General features: G+C 39.9%; 1 protein-coding gene across 1 annotated transcript in view; it reads left to right on the top strand.

The window, feature by feature from the left end:
* The window catches only part of KCNH1 (potassium voltage-gated channel subfamily H member 1), a 272,168-nt gene that overhangs the window by 89,203 nt on the left and 159,153 nt on the right, over positions 1 to 23,812 (top strand). Inside the window, exon 7 of the mRNA XM_058165313.1 lies at positions 6,414 to 6,840. Coding sequence (XP_058021296.1) covers positions 6,414 to 6,840 — 427 coding nt within the window. The remainder of the gene's footprint in view (positions 1 to 6,413; positions 6,841 to 23,812) is intronic.

The following is a 23,812-nucleotide window of genomic DNA, read 5'->3' as shown; positions in this document are numbered from 1 at the left end:
GACCGGGTAATAGCAATTTCAAAACATAGAGAAAACAGATAGCTTTCCCTGAAGATAATTCACTTATATTTTTATAATTTTACTTTATTACATTTGAATTACAGCTTTCCTGAAAACAACTCGTGGCAGCATACACGATTCACAATGGGCCTGTAAGGTAGGCTAGGCTGATGAGAAATAATGATACCCCCAAGCTACACAATAAGCCTTGTGGTTCAATATACATTGACTTCTCCAGGCTGACTATTTAACAGGTAGCTTCAACTTGGATTGATTGAATAAGTCATATCAGTAGTAGTGAGAAATTAGAATTACCTGCATCAGGAAAGGCTTCTTATCAGGAGAAACTGTTCAGTGATTTGGTGCCTGCTTTTTTTACTTTTGGATTCACCAGAATATTTTATTGCTGGATTTTATTTTATTTTTATAGCATGGCAGCAGATTCAATTTCAGAATTTGAGAGCAGTTGAATTCAGTTGAATTCAGAAATCTCCATCACACTTTATGAAATTGTTCATTCCAAAGATGGTGATCCGAAAGGCAATTGGACTTTCTGGGTTATTTTCCTTTGAAAACGTTTCACTTCTTGTCCAAGAAGCTTCTTCAGTTCTGTTTAGTTCTGACATGAACCGAATAAATTTCTTGGATGAGAAGCTAAATGTTTTTAAGGAACACCCCCCCCCTTTCCCAAGAAAGTCCAGTTGCCTTTGGAAAACCACCTTTGAGACGACCAAGACCTGGAAGATTGAGAATCTCCATAGACATTATGACAATGTTTAATTTAGACAATGCAATAGGGGGAGTGCTACTTAATATTTCTTGGCACATTGATACAAGATTGCTAGCCTAAAACTTTTCTCTTACCTCTTATACAAGTGACAGATCTGGTATTTTGATTCTGCTTTTCCAGAGCATGATGCATTCCACTGAACAAGCATTTTCACAATTCATTACAACTTCATTGCAATAACTAGAGCAATAGCACTTAGACTTCTATATCTCTTTACAGTGCTTTACCAGTCTAAGTGGTTTACAGAGGCAGCATATTTTCCCCAACAATCTGGGTCCTCATTTTACCAACCTCGGAAGGATGGAAGGCTGAGTCAACCTTGAGCCTGGTGAGATTCGAACTGCCAAACTGCCGTCAACCGGCAGTTAGCGGAAGTAGCCTGCAGTACTGCATTCTAAGCACTAGGACACCATGGCTCTTATAAGTATGGCTTCCTGTAGCTGTGCAATCTGTTCTACCGGCACAGAGATGAGAAACGTTTAAGTGAATGGAATCTCCACTTATGAATTATTTTTTAGTGCAGGGGTCTCCAATCTTGGTCCCTTTAAGACTTGTGGACTTCAAAGTCCAGAGTTCCTCAGCCAGCTTTGTTGGCTGAGGGACTCTGGGAGTTGAAGTCCACAAATCTTAAAGGGACCAAGGTTGGAGACCTCTGTTTTAGTGGCCAAGTATTGCAAGCCATGTAAGGACATCAGTGGAAGTTTTGAGATTGGAATTCTAGATTTATTTTTTCCAACATTTTAGTTATGGATTGAAAAATATTTTACTTAAAGAGATCCATTAAGTTACCGGAGGCTCAGCACATCTTTTTCTTTAAGGGTCCTGTGAAAATCTTGCAGAGGCAGCATGCAGCAATAGGTTGCCCAGTCTCTGCTAGTAATAGTTCAGCTGCTACACAAACTTGCAAGCATTAGGAGAACAAAACCACCTCCTGTATTATTTCTACCACTGCCCACAGGAAGTGTTAAATAAAAGATTGGAACATGTTTGAATGGACCTAGTGCATTATATGCAATCCATTGCAGTCATGTGATTAGTTCCTAGGCCTAATATGTTTCTATGAATTGAACCTCCCTTGAAGGATTAATCTCAAGTGGGCACCTGAATCTCATTTGAAACAAAAATATTAGCCATAGTCTTGGGGAATAAATAAGATTGTATATGTGTCAAGAAGTACTCAAAAAATAGTTATCCTGGTGATGCTAAGCAACGTTTAGAATTGCAAATAAGCCAGCATGTTCCTGAACAAGAATTGCATCTGCTGGAAACCACTTTTCCCAGTTTGATTACTCCCTTTTGGCTTTCATGTCCTTGTCCTGTCTTCGGTAAGATTTTCTGCGTAACACCTACAACCTGCTGTGACAAGTTTGCAAAACATAATGATAAAAATAGTTTGCACATGTTCTGACTCATGCTGTAAACTTGTACATAACCTGAAAGAAGGTTTGAACAGTGGAAAATTGAGAAAGCTGCTGTCCAATATAATGGATGAGTTTCACCTTGACCTGTAGACATGGACAAGCTGGAAGAGCTTCTTGCCTTTTGCAGAGGTAGACTGATGAGCTAAATTATGCCCATGATTAATGCTTTCTTGGAGAAGGCTGTCCTAATCCTTTAATGTAATAAGGCAATTTTCAGAGGTGGTGGTGGTGAGGAAATGATCCTTGAACTACATCATTATTCTAAGACTTTATTTTATTTTTTATTCAGAGCTGTCAGGCAAATGACAATCACACAAGTTTTGAAGGAAGTTGATCATTTGGCTCTTTTGCAAACTGGTTTACTTTAGGGCAGGAGACAATTGGCCAGGTTTGATGAAAAAAGCAATTTTGATCTTTCGTTGATTGATATATTATGTCCTATTAGTGTCAACTTTTAGCAACCTGTTTTGGGCAGCAGGCATGGTCTTGAGGGGCAGGAAAAGAACCACTCTCAAGATAGTGGTTTAGATAAAAGAGGATTGAGTCAAGAACAAGAATGTAACCTGAGTAAATGTCTCAGACAGAACTCTCCCTAGTTCTCATGAAGGTAAAGGGGAGAGGAGAATGCTTTCAGAGTTGTAAGATTCTCTTACTATAACTTTACACTTTTATAAACGTCTCCAAAGAACTAGGTCTTTACATAACATATCGGAATTATGATAATGTGATCCTGATCATCTGTGCCTTAAGTGTGAACTCTGGATTGATTTGTTCATTGAACTATTTGTTTGTTTTCTTGGTTGTCCTTGAGATTCTCTGGAGTCTTCTCCAACACCAAGTTCAAAAGCATCAATATTCTCTCTATCTTGCTTTTTCAAAGTCCAATTTTTGCTTCCATAGATGTCACCAGGATAACCATTGCCTGAACAATTCTGATCTTTGTAGGTATAGACACATCATGGCATCCGAATATCTTTTCCATCTCCTTCATGGCTACTTTACTAAGTGCTAGTCTGCAGTGTATTTTTGACTGCTGGTTCTACTATTGATAGATGATCTTCAAAGGCAGAAGCTATCCATCATTTTGATATTTTCATTGTCTATTCTGGAACTGGCTGCTGTGTCTATTGTGATTATTGTGATCTTTACATTTAATCCTTGTCCCATTTTCCATTGTGCCCCTTGACTTTCATTACTAGAGCTTGCCAATTATTTGCATTTTTAGCTATAAGAATAAGGTCATTATCATAGTGCACATTATTGATGTTTCTTCTTCCAGTTTTCTTCTTCTAATTTTAAGCCCACACTCATTTTCTTCCTACCCAGCTTCCGTCAATATATATTCTGCATGTATGTAGGCTAAATAAGTAAGGGGAGGGTAAACAGTCTTGTCTCACTCCAGGCAACCTGGAGATTGGATTACTTCTTTGTATAGGCTTCCTGCTTTATAGATGCTTCCTATCAGGCTTCTCAGCTGGCAAGGCAAAATACTGCAAGAGTTTCTCAGGACATGAAGACTGAGATAAGCAGATTTATTGCAGCAGAACTGTGAAACCATTATGAAAGAATTCCAGTTCTATTTATACTGCAATGAAAATCCAATTTATTTTGCCTCTTTGTCCTGCCCACTCTATGTAAATGGCCAGACACAATTATCTTTTCTGTGAGAGTGCACTTTCTATCCAATCCTTTTTTAATAGTGCCTTGATCCAGGATTGGGTTGTTTACTTTTGACCAACTAACTTTCACACCTCCATGTGACCTACCACTATGAAAGGTTAGATTGGTGGAACATGGAAGGCCCTACTCTGGGTAGCTCTTCAGTTGCAAGAGGTGACCTGACTTTTTTTTCAGTTTGAGAAATGCTGTTAAACGTTTTTTGTTTTAGTGTCAGCGGTAGCTTTTATGCAGTTGCATGTATTATCTCCTTGGGCTGTTTCGAATGACTACTTTTTCTCTGAATCCTAATTGAGGCATGGAAAAAGAAAGACTCGATTTGCACAAACCTTGTGTAGCCCTATTTCGCTTCAGTATCACAATTAATGCATGCAGCATTGCTTTAAGCCAATGTTGTTTGGCACAATTTTGGCTGACTTTAGGGACTGTACCTTTTCTGTACCATTGTTATTTTATTTAGTTATTTATTAAATATGTACGTCACCCATTTCAGCAATAAGGTGACTTTGGGTGGCTTAAAAATAGTAAAAAGATGGACATAAAAACAGTTAAAATTAAGAAGACTTAAATAAGAACTAAAACCAAGGGGATGGAAGGCATGTGCTGAAGTCTTCTTACCCTGTCAACCACATCCAGTGAAGAACGCCCCCATCAGGTCTGAAGCCAGCTGGCAAAACCAGCTTTTAAGACCTTTCTGGAAGCCCAGAAGGATGGAGGTAGATCTCACCTTTGGTGTCAGAATGTTCAACCGGGCTGGGACCATACTGGAAAAATCTGTTCTTGAGCTGAAATTCCTGAACAGACAGGATTTCACAGCAAGCCCCTTCTCCTGGAATGGCAGACATACTGTACCAGCTATAGCTTCTGAATGTTTTTGAAGGGGAGTCCCATGTGGACCCTAGATAGTATTTTAGCATAGATCCATTCTATGTTGAATTTAACAATAAGATGAAGGCAGAATAAGCATTTGCAGAAGGGAAATTTTGAAAAATGTTAAGACCTTGTTGATATTTCAGATTGAATTGCTGTTATAACTTAGTTTTTCATATATTGTGTGAAGTGTTTGTGTGTGTGTGTGTGTGTGTGTGTGTGTGTGTGTGTGTGTTTCTGTCTGTTTGAGATTATAGTGCCATTGCAAAATATGTCCCATAGGTCACAGGGGAATCTACGTTTTTGTTAAGTATGTATAGAAATATATATAGGTGCTTCTAATTCATATATTTGAGTGATGTATTAAATATTCTAAAGCAGGGGTCTCCAACCTTGGCAACTTTAAGCCTGGAGGACTTCAACTCCCAGAATCCCCCAGCCAATAAAGCTGGCTGGGGAATTCTGGGAGTTGAAGTCCTCCAGGCTTAAAGTTGCCAAGGTTGGAGACCCCTGTTCTAAAGAATTTTTGACTCTGGCATATATTTCCTTAAAAATAATTAATGAAGAAACGAAGAAGCAAGCTACAATGACAATTTCTTTAAAATGCTCAGTCAGTTCTATTTTTGTTTGCCAGATCCCATTTCATCTAAATGAAAAAGGGGCTGATAAAAAAAAAACTCAGAAAGGAATTTTGTTCAAATAATTGCTGGCATCATTGAAACTATTTTATATACTTAATTTGTTGTTCCTTTTGTTAAACTTGCTTTAATCATTTAATTGAAATTGTTAGATTGTTGTGTGTTTGGCAGAAGTATATTGCATTTTGAAATATGGTAAGGAAGTAATTTCCATTAGTCCAAATAGCATTGTTTTCCTTTAATGTGCAAATTATTGATTATAAGGATATAAAGCAGACTTCTTCAATCTGGCATCAACCATCAGTTTGTATATACAGTGAAAGTGCTGCTTAGAAATAATGAGATTTATTATGCAAAATAGTTCGAGGGTACAGGTATACTAGGTTGCAGAAGGCTAATGTATCATTAGCAATTTGTATATGAAATTATTTTGATTCAGTGAAATCAAATGTATTTTAAGAGTAGATCATAGTTTTTGTTGAAAGTTATTTCTAAGAGAAATTGAGGAATATTTTTTATGATAGAGTGATCAAAGAAACTTCTTATTAAATAAATACTTAAAAATTTTAGGATATTTTAGGATGCTTTCAAAATTGAAAAGGGATATATGAGATCCTAATACAAGGATAAATCCATGATTTGTTGAACAATGTTGACTACATAACTGCATAATTGTTCAGCATCTTGTGTCCCAATCCAAATTCTTCTTCAGTTCTGCTGAAACAACTGAAGCAATTTAATTGCCATGGAAATTAAGACATGTCAGATTTACTATAAACTAATCAATCTAATTTTCTGACATTTGGGATCTAAGTCTTCATCCTTCTCACTTATAGGATGTATCAAATATAAAGCTGACTTTAGGTAAATTACTTATTTGATCTCCATAAATTTAATTTTGCAACTGTAATGGGACTTTGAAGCTATGTAAATATGTAGTCAACTTATTCTTCACAAAAATATTACATTATAAAATAATACTAAATACTAATGGGTTGTTTTGTTTTGTTCCTTTAGGGCATCAGTAGTCTGTTCAGTTCCCTTAAAGTAGTCAGGCTGCTTCGACTGGGTCGTGTGGCTCGAAAATTGGATCACTATATTGAATATGGAGCGGCTGTCTTGGTTCTTTTGGTGTGTGTCTTTGGTCTTGCAGCCCATTGGCTGGCCTGCATTTGGTACAGTATTGGGGACTATGAAGTGATCAATGAGGATAAAAACACAATACGAAATGAAAGCTGGCTCTACCAGCTAGGGGAATCCATAGGATCGCCCTATCAATTGAACACAACAACTGGAAAATGGGAAGGCGGACCAAGCAAGGATTCTGTTTATATTTCTTCATTATATTTTACAATGACTAGTCTGACAAGTGTTGGATTTGGGAACATTGCACCAACGACAGATGGAGAGAAGATCTTTGCTGTTGCTATGATGATGATTGGCTGTAAGTATCAACGCATTAATTTTTAATTTAGTCTTTCGAACTGTATGATTTTCTGTAAACTGCGCTACCTTTTCACAGATCCCTCTGGTCTTCTCTCCCAAGTCTGCTGGGGGAATCCCTGGAATAACAAGACATTGGAGTTATAGAAAATATTTAATTTTTCCCTTCCCCTTCCCCCAGGATCTTATTCACTTCCACAAACTGAAGGGATCATTTTTGACTATCAGCTCTCCGTGATAAATCAGATTTTTCCCCCCAATTCATTTTTATAATAAACAAGGAGACATTAAACATCAATATTTTACTTGGCTGCATGATGAATGCACCATCTTTTGCAACCAAGAGGAGAGTAATGAACAATTCATTCCAGGGCCTCAGTTACCTGCTTTGTCACCTGTTCATTCCAAGCTGTGACAAGACTGAGCCGTGTAGCAGTTTTTTATTTATTTATTTATTTATTTATTTATTTATTTATTTATTTATTTATTTATTCGAGTACATATTAGATAATATATATAAGTATAAGCATTAATTGAATACATAAATTGAATACAATTAAAGGGAACATTAGGACAGGGACGGTAGGCACGCTGGTGCTCTTATGCACGCCCCCTTAGGCATGGGGAGAGGTCAACAGCAGACAGTCCAAGGTTAAAGTTTTGGGGGTTTTGGGATGAAACCACAGAGTCTGGTAGTGCATTCCAGGCATTAACAACTCTGTTACTGAAGTCATATTTTCTGCAATCAAGTTTGGAGCAGTTCATTTTAAGTTTCTATCTATTGTGTGTTCGCGTATTGTTGTGGTTGAAGCTGAAGTAGTCATTGACAGGTAGGACATTGTAGCAGATGATTTTATGAACTATGCTCAGGTCATACCGAAGGCGCCGTAATTCTAAATTTTCTAAACCCAGGATTTCAAGTCTGGTGGCATAAGGTATTAAGTTTCAGGGAAAAAACTCAAGCTTCCTCTGAAACTGCATTGCAGCTTCCTGGGGTGGGCCAGTCAAATAGGCATGAGTCCCTATGGCTGGCCATGGTATTGGAGAGCTCTAGGGCCAATACAAAATGGTCCAATTTTATATCTTTATATAAAGATGATGATCAAGGGGGAAAAATCAGATAATTTGTTTATGTTTTGCATCTGTGACCTACCATGTGGCAAGCTGACAGCTGATTACATAGAATGTGAATCTAATAAGCATTCAGCAAATAGGGAGAGAATAGATTGGAACAAGGGTAAGTTGACTTTGGAATATTGCAGAATTAATTCTAGTAACCACTTTCCATCAGCATTTATTTCCTGCTGAAATAGCAGTAAATATGGCTTTAAAAAGGTCTGGCGGATAGATGTTAGAATTAATCATGCCCATGATGGCACTGAAGGCTCATTATATACCATGAAGCAGCCTCCTCAGGCACATACTGTAAGGGGTTTCCTGAAAGAACAGTGAATTTGTTAATTGAGTTTATACTGACAAGGATACAGAGGCTTTTGTAGGTATCAAATATTTTAATTGGAGTGAGTTCTAAATGTATTGGGACAGTCTTAATTTACTGGCATTAATTTACAGTAAATCTCCTTAAATATTGTTAAAGAAATCTGTAAGTGCAAAAGTTTAGTGCACTAGTATATTATCTTATTTGAAATGATAGTGGTGGTGGAAATATGTGCCCAGAATGGAGAATTTTTCATTAAACTAATATTAAATACAAATGCCCAAATTGTTCTGTTAAAACAGATTGTGGTAGCAGTAGAAATTCTGGGTTGTTGGTTCCTGTATTGTGCCCTGGGAAGTTGCAATAATCTGTTCAACAAATAGTGCCATATATAAAACAGCAAGGCACACATCTGTCACAATTACGTGTGTTTGCTTTAATTCATAATTATCCTGACCTTTTCAATTTTCTGTAGCAGTATTCTGTGCCTGACAACCCCTTACAGTATCAACTCCAGTCTTTTAATCAGCACTGACAAGAGAAATAACACAACTCTCAAATAATTCACTGGAGTCCAGTGAAGTTTTGTTGTTTGTGCAATTACAGTAGGTTAGATGTTTTTGTTCAGGAAACATCTAGCAGAAAAGCAAATACAATAATATCGCATAAAACATTTCCAGAGAAATCAAGGCACTTCACAAATAATATACATCTTTGTATATTATTCAAGATGGTTTTTTATAATTGGGCATAAAACTGAATAAAAAACTTCAAAGAATTTAGTGTCTGTGGCCAGAGTAACTCACATAATCCATTGTCTGTTGAGGATACATTTTGATGGCTGGGAGGAATATGAAGGGAATAGTTGTGATGAATGCAAAATTACAAATTATGGCATTTCCACTATGAAAACAAGTTCCCTTTGTCTAGTGTGCAAAACAGTAAATGTTAATCAAAAATTATTTAAGTGTTTTCCCTCATTCATTGCAAATGCAGTAATAGGCTATATGCGTAAGCTACTTTGAAAGATGAAGCTCATGACTCAGTAAGAGAGAAAAGGGGGTATTAGATAATGCTAGAGACATCATGAAATAACTATATTGAAAATTAATTTAATGCTTGAGATGCTTCAGTACTGAAGCAGAATAAAAAAAAACTTGCGGAAAAATTCTAGATCACTGAAAGTAAAAATGCTGTAGTGGTCCATATCTGTCCTATAATGCTGTACAAGTATTTATTTATTTTATTTATTTTATTTATTTTATTTTATCATATTTATATACCGCCCTATCTCCCAAGGGACTCAGGGCGGTTCACAGGCAGGTAAAAAAGCACATATAAATACAGACTAAAATAACAGTTAAAAAACTTATTCTATATGGCCGAATTATTAAAAAGCAATATAAATAATAAAACCCATTTAAAACCAGTATAAATTTAAAATCTAATCCAGTCCTGCGCAGATGAATAAATGCGTTTTAAGCTCGCGACGGAAGGTTCGGAGGTCCGGAAGTTGACGAAGTCCTGGGGGGAGTTCGTTCCAGAGGGTGGGAGCCCCCACAGAGAAGGCCCTTCCCCTGGGTGTCGCCAGACGGCACTGCCTAGCTGACGGCACCCTGAGGAGTCCCTCTCTGTGAGAGCGCACGGGTCGGTGAGAGGTATTCGGTAGCAGTAGGCGGTCCCGTAAGTAGCCCGGCCCTATGCCATGGAGCGCTTTAAAGATGGTTACCAAAACCTTGAAGCGCACCCGGAAGGCCACAGGTAGCCAGTGCAGTCTGCGCAGGATAGGTGTCACACGGGAGCCACGAGGGGCTCCCTCTATCACCCGCGCAGCCGCATTCTGAACCAACTGAAGCCTCTGGATGCCCCTCAAGGGGAGCCCCATGTAGAGAGCATTGCAGTAATCCAGACGAGACGTCACGAGGGCGTGAGTGACCGTGCATAAGGCATCCCGGTCTAGAAAGGGGTGCAACTGGCGCACCAGGCGAACCTGGTAAAAAGCTCTCCTGGAGACGGCCGTCAAATGATCTTCAAAAGACAGCCGTTCATCCAGGAGGACGCCCAAGTTGCGCACCCTCTCCATCGGGGCCAATGACTTGCCCCCAACAGTCAGCCGTGGACTCAGCTGACTGTACTGGGATGCCGGCATCCACAGCCACTCTGTCTTGGAGGGATTGAGCTTGAGCCTGTTTCTCCCCATCCAGACCCGTACGGCCTCCAAACACCGGGACAGCACTTCGATAGCTTTCTGACCGCCACTCAACACCGCAGGGAGACGGAACCACTACGCTGGTTCCGTCCCAGGCGCCTGATGGACCCGGAGAGGTTCCGGACAGAGCTTGGGCCGTTTCCTGAGGGTCTGGCTCACAGCACGGCCGAGGAACTAGCCGCAGCCTGGGAACGGGCTGCGGCTGGGGCTTTAGACCATGTCGTGCCTTTGCGGCCTCTGACCCAGCGCAGATCCCAACCGGCTCCTTGGTTCTCCGAGGAGCTGAGGGGGATGAAACGCCGGAGAAGATGCCTAGAGAGTTCCTGGAAGTCTAGCCGTTCAGAGGCTGATCGGACACTAGTGAGGTCCTGACACCTATGACCCCATCTCACAAAGAGGGATTCACACCCGGCAATCTGAGGTACAGTGGTCTCCCTCGGCTCTAGACTCTCTTTAATAACAACCGCCACCCCCCCCACCCCTACCCTTCGTTGGGGTGGCCTGGTGTGGAAAAGTACAGCTGGGTGTCATCAGCGTACAGCTGGTACCTCACACCGAAGCCACTGATGATCTCACCCAGCGGCTTCATATAGATGTTGAACAGAAGGGGCGAGAGAATCGACCCCTGCGGCACCCCACAAGTGAGGCGCCTCGGGACCGACCTCTGCCCCCCTGTCAACACCGTCTGCGACCGATCGGAGAGATAGGAGGAGAACCACCGATAAACGGTGCCTCCCACTCCCAATCCCTCCAACCGGCGCAGCAGGATACCATGGTCGATGGTATCGAAAGCCGCTGAGAGGTCTAATAGGACCAGGGCAGAGGAACAACCCCTATCCCTGGCCCTCCAGAGATCATCCACCAACGTGACCAAAGCCGTCTCAGTGCTGTAACCGGGCCGGAAACCGGACTGGAACGGGTCTAGATAGACAGTTTCATCCAGGTGTAGGGGAAACTGATATGCCACCAAAGCTGTATTTAATACCGAACAAGTTTTTGGACTGAAAGCTGTATTAGTTCCAATATTTTATGAAAGTTTTAGGAAACTTGACAGAGTACTGACCAGTTTATGTAGTGCTATATTATCATTTCTTAGATTTTTTTTTTTACTGAAGTTCAATACATTTTTATACAATGGAGTCTTTGGTGCCTTCCAGAGTTTGGTTGTTTGCTTGCAGATGTTTCATTACTCAACTAGGTAACATCATTAGTATTAGTGATTGTGGGTTTTGCTCCCTTCTTTATATGCAGTAACTTGTATTTATTTATTTATTTATAATTACATTTCTATACCGCACCATCTCCCGAAGGACTCAGGGCGGTGTACAGCCAATATTAAAAGACACATACCACTATAATATAAATATAATAAATAAACACTATTTAAAAACAATTAAAAGCAAATATTTAATGGCCGAATCACTAAAATGGTCAAAGACCGATTAAAACCCATTAAAATTTCGCTAAAATACATTCTTAGGCTAGTCCCGCTTGGTGAAATAATAAAGTCTTCAGTTCACATTTGAAGGCCCGGAGGTCGGGGAGTTGGCGTAACCCCGGAGGTAGCTCGTTCCATAGGGCTGGTGCCGCCACAGAGAAGGCCCTCCCCCTGGGGGCCGCCAACCTACATTGTTTGGTCGACGGCACCCTGAGGAGGCCCGCTCTGTGGGAGTGCACAGGTCGTTGGGAGGCAATCGGTGGCAGAAGGCGGTCTCGCAAATACCCCGGTCCTAAGCCATGGAACGCTTTTAAGGTGCAAGCACCTTGAATTGCACCCAGAAAGCTACCAGCAGCCAGTGCAGGCCATGCAGGATGGGTGTTATATGGGAGCAACGTGGTGCCCCCTCTATCACCCGCGCGGCCGCATTCTGGACTAGCTGGAGCCTCCTGGTGCTCTTCAAAGGGAGCCCCATGTAGAGAGCATTGCAATAGTCCAGGCGGGAAGTGACGAGGGCATGAGTGACCGTGCGTAAGGAGTCCCGATCAAGGAAGGGGCGCAACTGGCGAATCAGGTAAACCTGATAAAATGCTCCCCTGGTGACGGCCGTCAAGTGTTCTTCTAAGGACAGCCGATTGTCCAGGAGAATGCCTAAGTTGCGCACCCTTCCCCTGGGGGTCAGTATTCCCCCCCCAGTCAGCGATGGCGTAAGCTGACTGTACCAGGACGCCGGAACCCACAGCCACTCAGTCTTGGAAGGGTTGAGCTGGAGCCTGTTCCTCCCCATCCAGACCCGCACGGCCTCAAGACACCGGCCCATCACCTCGACGGCTTCGTTGGGGTGGTTCGGGGTGGAAATGTGAAGCTGCGTATCATCAGCATACAGATGATAATCCACCCCTTGCACTGCCTGTGTTGATAAGGATGTGGTTTTTTCTCTCTCTTCAATCAGAAAACAATACCCTAATCAATCTCTTGATTAGGGTATTGTTTTCTGATTGATTATTTGGTCTATTGTTAATTCCTGCTTATCTGGCTGTTGCTGCTAGAGATAATATGTTCTGGTCTTTTTGTTTCCTTGTTAGTTTTTTTTGTTGTCTTTTTTGAATGGCAAATAAATATAGCTTATCTCTCTGTGTCTGTTGAGGATTGATTTATCTGAATGCCAAGCTTCTAGGAATTCGCCAAACCCAATTTGGATTTAGCTTGGCCTAGGATGCTCACAATTTCCCAACTGAAATTACGGTTTAATCTGTGCATGTGTTATGAAATTAAGGAGCTTTCATTATGTCTTCTGACTGCTAGTTGGTGTTCATGGATGTGCTCTGCTGATTTTCTGCCTGTCTGTCCTACATAGTGGCTGCTGTATACTTTATTTTGTAAAGGATTCTTTTTTTTTCCCTTTAGAAATTTGGTCTTTTGGTTTACTAAAGGTATTTTGGATGGCTTCAGTTTTGTGTGCTATGGTGATGTTGTGGGGCTGTAATAGGCTGTCGGTTGTTTCTGAGACATTTTTGATGTATGGAGCTATTATCCTTTTCATAGGATTGGTTGATTGTGCTATAGTGGGTTGAACGGACAGCACTTTTTGATAAAATTGCATGGGTATCCATTTTTGTTGGAAGAAGTTGGATAGGTGACCTGGGTGCTGCAGTGCGATTTATTTATTTATATTTCATACTTCTTTACTGCCCATCTCCCTCAGAGAGGGACTCTGGGTAGTGAGTGCTTCATTCAAAAAATGAAGAAAGGAATAGAGCTTGACGGTAAGCAATAATTCTTTATTAACAACTCACTGACAAAAAAACAAAAACAAACGGCAAGTAAAAAAAAGGCAATATTACCGAACAAACCAACTTCTCTCAGAGCTGCTATTTATATAGCAGCAATCAACTATTGGCCAATGACGGCCGCTCATTTCTCCCGCTGGCTAAGGAGAAACCAATAGGCAATGATTCTGTGGCCGCATACGCTGCAGTGAGCATCTGAATAATATTCTTACAGATTGCCTCTTGTAAGAAGTTGGATTGTTACTTTCATAGTGGACCACTTGGTTGTGTGGGTTGTTTTTCATAGACTTGCATAACCATTGTTTCCAGTGGTGGGCTGATGCTGGTTCAGACCGGTTCAGGTGAACTGGTAGTTCTGACGATCAGCTGGCTTTGCCCACCCACCCCTGTCATATCCTGTCCTATATTTCCTTCTTTCTGGCTCATCTGATTTGCGCTGCACAGCTGATTTCCATGCCTCCACTGTTCTACTTACCACAGCTGCCTTAGAAGGTAATTAGCTGAGCTTCAAATTGCGGTATTTTGAACACTGCATCCTAGCATGTTAGGCGCGTGTGTGCAAAGTGTGCGCTCACAGAATTGGTTGTTAAACCAGTTGTAGCCCACCACTGCTGATGAAGATATCCAGGAAGGTTAGTGTATTGCTGTTCATCTCTTCCCTTGTAAATTTTATTCCATTGAAGATGTTGTCAATTGTTTCATATGTCTTTTCTAGTTGTTTCATCTACATACCAGATCAATATTTTTGTTGTATATGTGTGGGTGCTATAGTTTTTAGACTCTACATTACAGTCTCTACTATGACACTTAAGAGTGGTGATACCATGAGTATTCTTCTGATTCAGAAAATTTTAATATTTTAATGTTGGTATATTTGGCTAAATCAGGTGTGTTGTGTAGTACTGCTACCATTGATTGTATGCAATGTATACCATCTTAGAAGGCTGTGATTTCTTAGAATGATGCATTTTTTGGTGATGTTCACTTTCTATATCTCTTAACTAAATAAACAGATATTGAGTGAACTGGAGATTTTTCTGTAACTAAAGTCTTTTCTTACTTCAGTTACAGAAAAACCCCTTAGTCCACTCGATACTTTGCAGATATTCCATTGAAACTGGAGAAATGAGAGGCTGTACTCAAATACACACTTCTTTGATATTATTGAATACAGTGGGCCTTCCATTCAAGCCAAAAAGTAAGCAGATTGCATTTTTATATTTATTCAGAATAACTGAGGTCTATATGGTTTATCTTACTTTCCCAATTACTTATGTGTTTCACCTCATATTTATCTTAACATTTTCACAACCAAAGTAAAAATGGGAGACCAACAGGAAAATACATTTTTTTGTCAAATATTACAGTTTAGAAGTGAGAAAGAATGCAACAGCCAAAAATTACTAACTTTTCAACTTTAATTTTGTTATTTGTTAGCAGTTAATTATCACAGAGCTCTGCAAAAAATAATCAAGCTTGTCATAAAAATAATAGAAAATAAGAGGTTTATAATATCTGCATATTGAATTCATACATACATACACACATACACACAGACACACACACACATGTAATATGGAGACAGCATTGGTTGTACTTGTAGATGAACTTTACCAGAGCCAGGATGGGGGTGGAGTATCTATCTTGGGGCTCCATGTTTTTTTAGTGGCTTTCAATATCATTGACCATGATATCATTGCATTCTATGACAAAATGATAAAATTAGAATGCTGTGGATATAATTTACTTGGACCTCAGTAAAGCATTTGATAAAGTAGACCATAACCTACTACTAGATAAAGTAGAAAAATGTGGGTTAGACAGCACCACCACCAGATGGATTCGTAACTGGCTGACCAACTGCACTCAACGTGTAGTCCTCAATGGAACTACATCCACATGGAGGGAAGTATGCAGTGGAGTACCCGAAGGCTCTGTTTTAGGCCCAGTAAACATCTTCAGTCTTCAACATCTTCATCAATGACTTGGACAAGGGGATAGATGGGGAACTCATCAAATTTGCAGATGACACCAAGCTGGCAGGAACAGCCAACACTCCAGAAGATAGGCTAAAGATACAGAAGGATCTTGACAGATTTGAACATTGGGCGCTATCTAACAAAATGAAATTCAACAGTGAAAAAAGTAAGGTTCTACATTTAGGCAAAAAAAAAATGCACAGGTACCATATATGTAGTACCTTGCTCAATAGTAGTAACTGTGAGAGGGATCTTGGAGTCCTCGTGGACAACCATTTAGATATGAGCCAGCAGTGTGCAGCAGCTGCCAAAAAAACCAACACAGTTCTGGCCTGCATAAACAGAGGGATAGAATCAAGATCACGTGAAGTGTTAATACCACTTTATAATGTCTTGGTAAGACCACACTTGGAATATTGCATTCAGCTTTGGTCGCCACGATGTAAAAAAGATATTGAGACTCTAGAAAGAGTGCAGAGAAGAGCAACAAAGATGATTAGGGGACTGGAGACTAAAACATATGAAGAACGGTTGCAGGAACTCGGTATGTCTAGTTTAATGAAAAGAAGGACTAGGGGAGACATGATAGCAGTGTTCCAATATCTCAGAGGCTACCACAAAGAAGAGGGAGTCAAGCTATTCTCCAAAGCACCTGAGGGTAGAACAAGAAGCAATGGATGGAAACTAATCAAGGAGAGAAGCAACTTAGAACTAAGGAGAAATTTCCTGACAGTTAGAACAATCAACAAGTGGAACAACTTGCCTCCAGAAGTTGTGAATGCTCCAACACTGGAAATTTTTAAGAAAATGTTGGATAACCATTTGTCTGAAATGGTGTAGGGTTTCCTGCCTGGGCAGGGGGTTGGACTAGAAGACCTCCAAGGTCCCTTCCAACTCTGTTATTATGTTATGTTATATCCTTCTGGACCAGCTGCAGTGGTTGGGAGTAGGAGGCACTGTGTTGCAGTGGTTTGCTTCTTACCTCAGTGGTTGTTTGGTTCTGGATGCAGCAGAACAGATATTGGCTCAGTCCTGATAAGACTTAGTGATTGTATCCCACCCCCATCCCCCAATCAGGGTTGTTTTCATTGTTGATCTTGGATTTGAGTAACTCTTCTCCATTTAAGACTGGTATGCACTTTGAGATTCCTTTGCAGCTTCAGCTGGGAGAACAGGTGGCAGCTTTGGCCAGGAAGATTTTTGTACAGGTTCATCTTGTATGTCCATATGTCACCTCTGTTACATGAGCTGCACTGGTTGCCAATTGGTTTTTGTATGTGCAGTGAATTAAAATGCTGGTCATTATCTTTAAAGCTCTTCATGGCATAGGGCTGGATACCTGAGAAACTGCCTAGGTCCAATCATTTCTGGCTGCCCAATACATTCAGAAAAGTAAATGTGCTTTGAGTCCTTTTTATTAAATGTTGTCATTTTATGGCACCAAGGAAGATTGCCTTCTCTATAATGGTCCCTGCCTATTCCCCCAGAGATAGAAGAGAAGAGAAGAGAAGAGAAGAGAAGAGAAGAGAATAGAAGAGAAGAGAAGAGAAGAGAATTCTTTATTGGCCAACTGTGATTAGACACACACGGAATTTGTCTTGGTGCATATGCTCTCAGTGTACATAAAAGAAAAGATACCTTCATCAAGGTAGAACACATACAACACTTAATGATAGTCATAGGGTACAAATTTAACACTTAATGATACAACATTTAATGATAGTCATAGGCTACAAATAAGCAATCAGGAAACAATCAATATCAGTATAAATTGTAAGGATACAAGCAACAAAGTTACAGTCATAAGTGAAAGGAGATGGGTGATGGGAACGATGAGAAGATTAATAGTAGTGCAGATTTAGTAACTAGTTTGACAGTGTTGAGGGAATTATTTGTTTAGCAGAGTGATGGCCTTCGGGAAAAAACTGTTCTTATGTCTAGTTGTTCTGGTGTTCAGTGCTCTGTTGCATCGTTTTGAGGGTAGGAGTTGAAACAGTTTATGTCCAGGATGTGAGGGATCTGTAAATATTTTCTCAGTCCTCTTTTTGATTCATGCAGTATACAGGTCCTCAATGGAAGGCAGGTTGGTAGCAATTATTTTTTCTGCAGTTCTAATTATCCTCTGAAGTCTATGTCTGTCTTGTTGGGTTGCAGAACCAAACCAGACAGTTATAGGGGTGCAGATGACAGACTCAATAATTCCTCTGTAGAACTGGATCAGCAGCTACTTGGGCAGTTTGAGCTTTTTGAGTTGGCGCAGAAAGAACATTCTTTGTTGTCCTTTTTTGATGACTTTTTTGATGTTAGCTGTCCATTTTAGATCTTGTGATATGGTAGAATCTAGAAATTTGGAGGTTTCTACTGTTGATACTGTGTTGTCTAGTATTGTGAGAGGTAGAAGTACTGAAGGATTTCTCTTAAAGTCTATCACCATTTCTATGGTTTTGAGTGTGTTCAGTTCCAGATTGTTCCGGTCGCACCACAAGGCTAGTCGTTCAACCTCCCGTCTGTTTGCGGATTCATCATTGTCTCGAATGTCACCGATCACTGTTGTGTCATCTGCGATATGGATGGTACCTCCTCTCCCAGGGTTCCAAAAAGTTAGAGGGATAAGATATTTCATACTTTCCATCCCTATATACAGGATTTATTTATTTATTTATTTATTTATTTAATCATATTTTTATACCGCCCTATCTCCCAAGAGACTCAGGGTGGTTTACAGCCAAGTAAAACAAGGATAAAGCAAAGAGAGGAATGAAAAATAAATGTTGCTATTTGAAAATATTTTATTCTGCTTTTCTTTTGTTGCTGAACCAAGGAATTTTTTGGGAACAACAATCAGGTAATACAAAACTCATTCGCACACTTTTTCAGGGATAAAGAACCCAATTCCTCTGCCTTCATTTGCCCAGTTCTGTAATGTAATAAAAATGTAGTGCATCCACCTTATGTGTAATCATCACAGACTAGCAGTAGAGTTATACAGGCATGCATGTGCTGGATGAAAACAGAATAGCACGGCATTTAAAAAGTATGCTTAATCTGAAGAAATGGGGCAAATAATAGTGAATGACAAAATTTAAGCCTAGTCAGACTCATGAAGGACCCATTCAGTATCTCTATAAGGGGACAAGAAGCAGAAAGAAGAAAATTAAAGCAGCATTAACTTTGGGAAAATCTTAATTATATTTTGTCAGTCCATAAGACTATGCAGTTGCAGTGAGTGAGCAGGACTGATGGGTGAATGAATGATTGTGACTTCAGGCTAAGGTACAATCCTGTGCTTTCTTATGTGATAATAAATTCTGCTGAACAAAATGACATGTGCAGCATAGTAGAGTAAATAACCATGGCTAATGTTAATGAAATTATTAATGGATTTATTCATTGTGCTCAGCCATATCTGTTTAATTATGATTTATTTAATAAAACACTTACTGAATTAATACAACACTCCAAGACATCAATCATGGTTTAACAGAACAACAGAGTTGGAAGGGACCTTGGAGGTCTTCTAGTCCAAACCCCTGTTCAGGCAGGAAACCCTATAACATTTCAGACAAATGGTTGTCCAATCTTTTCTTAAAATCTTCTAGTGTTGGAACTTCTGGAGGCAAGTTTCCAATGATTAATTGTTCTAACTGTCAGGAAAGTTCTCCTTAGTTCTAGGTTGTTTCTTTCCTTGATTACTTTCTATCCATTGCTTCTTGTCCTGCCTTCAGGTGCTTTGGAGAATAGATTGACTCCCTCTTCTTTGTGGCAACCCCTGAGATATTGGAACACTGCTATCACGTCACCTTTAGTCTTTTGTTTCATTAAACTAGACGTACCCAATTCCTGCAACTGTTCTTTGTATGTTTTAGCCTCCAGACTCCTAATCATCTTTGCTGCTCTTCTCTGCACTCTTTCTAGAGTCTCAACATCTTTTTTACATTGGGGAAACCGAAACTGGATGCAGTATTCCAAGCGCGGTCTTTATAAAACATTTCTGGATTCATACAATATACCATGTGGAGACCCCTGAACCTATTCATTATACATACTTATTAACATGATTGATTATGTAACATCAGGTTAGTGTTGATTTAGCAATCACATAGATATGTGTTCTCCAGGAGGATGTGTCGCAATCTGTATAGTACCTATAGCTACTATAACTGTTTGTTATTGTCTCTTTCTTTCTACCTTTGCTCGCTCAGGCCTTCTCTAAAGAGCTAGGTTTTTCTTTGCATTTGTAATCCTACTGCTAATCTTGCTTTTGCAGAAACCTCATGTCTACGTCAGTGGTGGGTTTCAAAATTTTTTACTACTGGTTCTGTGGGTGTGACTTAGTGGGCGTGGTGTGGCTTGGTGGACATAAAATCTCCATTACCTCCCCACTCCAGGGGAAGGTTACTACAAAATCTCCATTTCCTCCTGATCATCTGGAACTTGGGAGGCAGAGAATAGATTGGGGCCAGTCAGAATTTTTACTACCTGTTCTTCAAACTATTCAAAATTTCTGCTACCGGTTCTCCAAAACTGGTCAGAACCTGCTGAAACCCACCTCTGGTCTACTTACATACATAGAAATGTTTTGATAAGGCTCCCAGAGTTTTCCACTGGAAAAATAAACTGGGAAGGCAAGTCATTTATAAGGCTTCTACTTGCATTTATAAGGCTGAAATGGGAAGAATGTGGATTTTCTCCCTGCTTCAGAATGGAGGTGTAAGAAAGCTGGTCTCAAGTCAAAAAACATGCACCTCAAATCTTGAACTAAAAAAGCTATAGCTGGAAGGACTGAAGCTGCACATTTTTTCTCATCTTCTCAAAGTCCTGAATGTCCATGGTGAAATACAAGCCTTCTGAATACCTATCAAGTATGAATGGAAGGTTCCCCTGTGGAAGCATAAAACTGGGGAAGGGGTTGTGAAGCAGGAGAATGATGGGTTGTACTAATACCACACAGTCCTAAGCACGATCTCTTCACCCATAACTTTTATTTTCAAGTAAAAACAATCCATCCATCGTAAGAACTGTTGAACCAACCCTTTGTCTGGTGAAGGGGAAAACTACATCTTTTCCGTGAAGCATAAAGGACTACCTACAGATTCTTAGCAAATAGCATTTTAGATTCTACAGATGGTTCCTTTGGGATAAGAAGTGTATTATTTTGCATCAGGGTCTTCTCTGACATATTGCGCTGGAATTGTTATTTGTTTTAAGCTTTAGTTCTGATTTGCTACCGTCTACTGATTGCTGTTCAATTTTAATTTCAGTTTTCCAAGTTTTGACTTGTCCGGATTGTGGTCCAGGGCCCAGCTGTGCATTTAATGAACCTCAGGTGGAGGAGAAGAAGAATATCAGGCTTGGCTATTACTCTGATATTGATAACACTGTTGATAGAACTGCCAGGGGGTTAGTAGTGAGATACTTAGGTTTCATGGACTGATGACTGCCAGCTGTCAAAGGCATAGGGCCAGGCTGAGAAAGAGATTGCAGAACCAACATCAGGCCTAGTTTTTCTAGTTGTGGGGGTCCAGGTGAGACCAAAATGTGGATGGCCGGGAAACAGTGATCTTGAGCTTCAAAGACAAAAATATGTGTTTAGGGAGGAAGTTTACAGGTGAAAGTAGAAACTTGTACCCATGCAAGATAGGCAGGCAAGGAAGGAAGGAAGGAAGGAAGGAAGGAAGGAAGGAAGGAAGGAAGGAAGGAAAATTGCTATTATGTTGCTGGCATTTTTATCTCAGGTTGCCAACCTGGCCATTTCTTTTTCACCTTTTTCTCTTTCTTGTTTTTAATTTACCAGACTTTTTTGACTTTGCTGACCCTGCGTAATTATTGGAGAAAAGTGTTTGATCTTTCCTGGGTTTTGTCAGAGGACCTGAAAGCAGTGTGCAGTTAATTGTAAGCATTGCAACTGCTGGATGCACAAGGCTGGCAGCTCTGAGTTAATTGTTGATGCTGGCATGCTGCAATTAACCTCATTAGGATTTGAATTACATCTAATTAAATTCTCGTCTCTGACAAGAGCCATGTAATTTTTTTTCCTGTTGGGCTGTTTTTCAGAGAGGGGTTGTTCTGAAACCTGCTGCTTTTTTGAGGGTAAATAAGAATGGAAAAAGGGGGCTTGTCAGATAATCAAGAGTGAAAGCACCATTAACTTAATAGATTTTTTATAAGAAATATTTCAGAGTTTATGCTAAAGATTTTGTAGAAGGTGATTTGATGCTATCTAATATATGAAATAAATAAAGCATGATATGTTACATTGTGTTAGGTATTACTTTTAAAGGATGCAATGTGGAGTGGCTGTGAAAAACTCAATTTTTGGAAGGAATATAGATCAGCTTCACCCAGTACTGGGTTTTTATTGGTTTTAACTTGGCACAATTAGCTATATAAATTAAATCAGTAAATAAAATGATGCATGAATTGACCCATTGTGTCTTAGCATGATGTGTAAACTATGCTACTATGGCTTATTCAGCAACAATGATTTAAAAATTCTGGTTTATACACTGGAACAGGGATGTCAAACTCGATTTCATGGAGGGCAGCATCACAGTTGTATTTGATCTTGGGGGCCATAGTGGGCGTGGCCATGGTGGGTGTGGCCAGCTCGATGTCACTTGTGTCAGGGGTGCCTGTGGTGGCACTCTGCTAGCAAAAATGGGCTCCCAATCTCTGTTTTCGCCTGCAAGGATCTCCTGCAATTCTCTGCCAGTGAAAACAGAGCTCGGGAGGGCTGTGCACTCCATTTTCACTGGCAGATGCACTTCAGGCTGGTCTTTTTCTGTTTCCAGGGTAGCTCCGCGGGCCAGATCTAAGCACCCTATGGGCTGGATCTGGCCCGCGGGCCTTGAGTTTGACACCCCTGCTCTAGAAGTAAAGATCAGCTACAATTCTGAGGACTGAAGTCCTCCGGAAAGATTCCTTTTGTTCTCCTTTCAGCACCAGATTAAAGCAATTCGTAGAGAATGTTGAGATTTTAAATGGAATACGCATTTGATCAATTAGTTTGTATTTGATGTAAAATTAAGTTTATGTAAGTCATGAAACTTGGAACTTGATTTTAAAATATAAGTGTTCAAAAGGCTGCATTTATTGAGTCAGATTATTGGTCCGTCTAGTGTATTATTTACTTGGGCAGCAGCTTTCCATGGTTTCACGTTGAAATCTATTGCCAGGAATTTAAACTTATAAAGTACTGGCAATTTAAATATTTTTTTTTATATATAACACATATACGTAGCCATTGCAGTCTTTTTTCCCATTTATTGTGAATAACAGTGATGATGGAAATAGAAATATGAAATCAAACACAGATTTTTGCAGACAGAAATGTGCCTACACTTGTGCTGACAAACTGGAATACTCTTTTTCAGTGTTGAAAAGCACAGACAATTCACTGTTAGAATTGCTTGTGAGGAGAGCAGACATTCAGGACAGAACTGATTTTTCCTTAAAAAGGGGCTATAGCCCTTATGAGACTTCTAAGAAACAATATCATGGGGAATAATTCAGATTGTCATGCTGTATTTGTTGATGCTAGAGACACAGCAATTTAGAGTGCATCTCACTCCATCTCAAAAATTGATAAAGATCATTTATTGTTATTGCCCATGAGAAAAAATATATCCCAAATCCATTATTAGAAAATACCTTAATTTGATGAATGGTCAGTATATAACCTATGTAATTGCAATTGGTCAACTTCTCAAGAATGCTCCCTCAGTTGAGATAGTTAAAAAAATCCAGGAAAAATAGGGTGAGGGTGATAAAAAAAATGTTGGTTATGTTTAAACCTCATTTCCCCTTAATTGTGAGCACTTTTTGTGGAGTATTGAGTGGCTGTTACCATGAAAATTAGGATCTCTAAGGAAAAAGCTTGAACTAGATTGAACTATAGATTTGTCCAAAGCTTCTCAGGAAGAAGAGAAAAAAAACCAACGAGTGGTAATTTGTTCTTTCTACTTCTTGTGAGATACATAAATCCCTTGAGAGGAAAGGTGATCCACTCGCTGTTTCTTTTTTTATTAGCAAGACAAAATAAGATGCAACACTGAAGAGGGTTGAGCAACGGGGCATTTCTTCTCAGGAAAAGAGAAATGCCGAACATTACAGGGTGCTG

Source organism: Ahaetulla prasina, chromosome 1 (genome assembly GCF_028640845.1).
Source record: "Ahaetulla prasina isolate Xishuangbanna chromosome 1, ASM2864084v1, whole genome shotgun sequence".
Classification (NCBI taxonomy): domain Eukaryota; kingdom Metazoa; phylum Chordata; class Lepidosauria; order Squamata; family Colubridae; genus Ahaetulla; species Ahaetulla prasina.
This window is presented reverse-complemented; position numbering and strand designations above follow the sequence as displayed.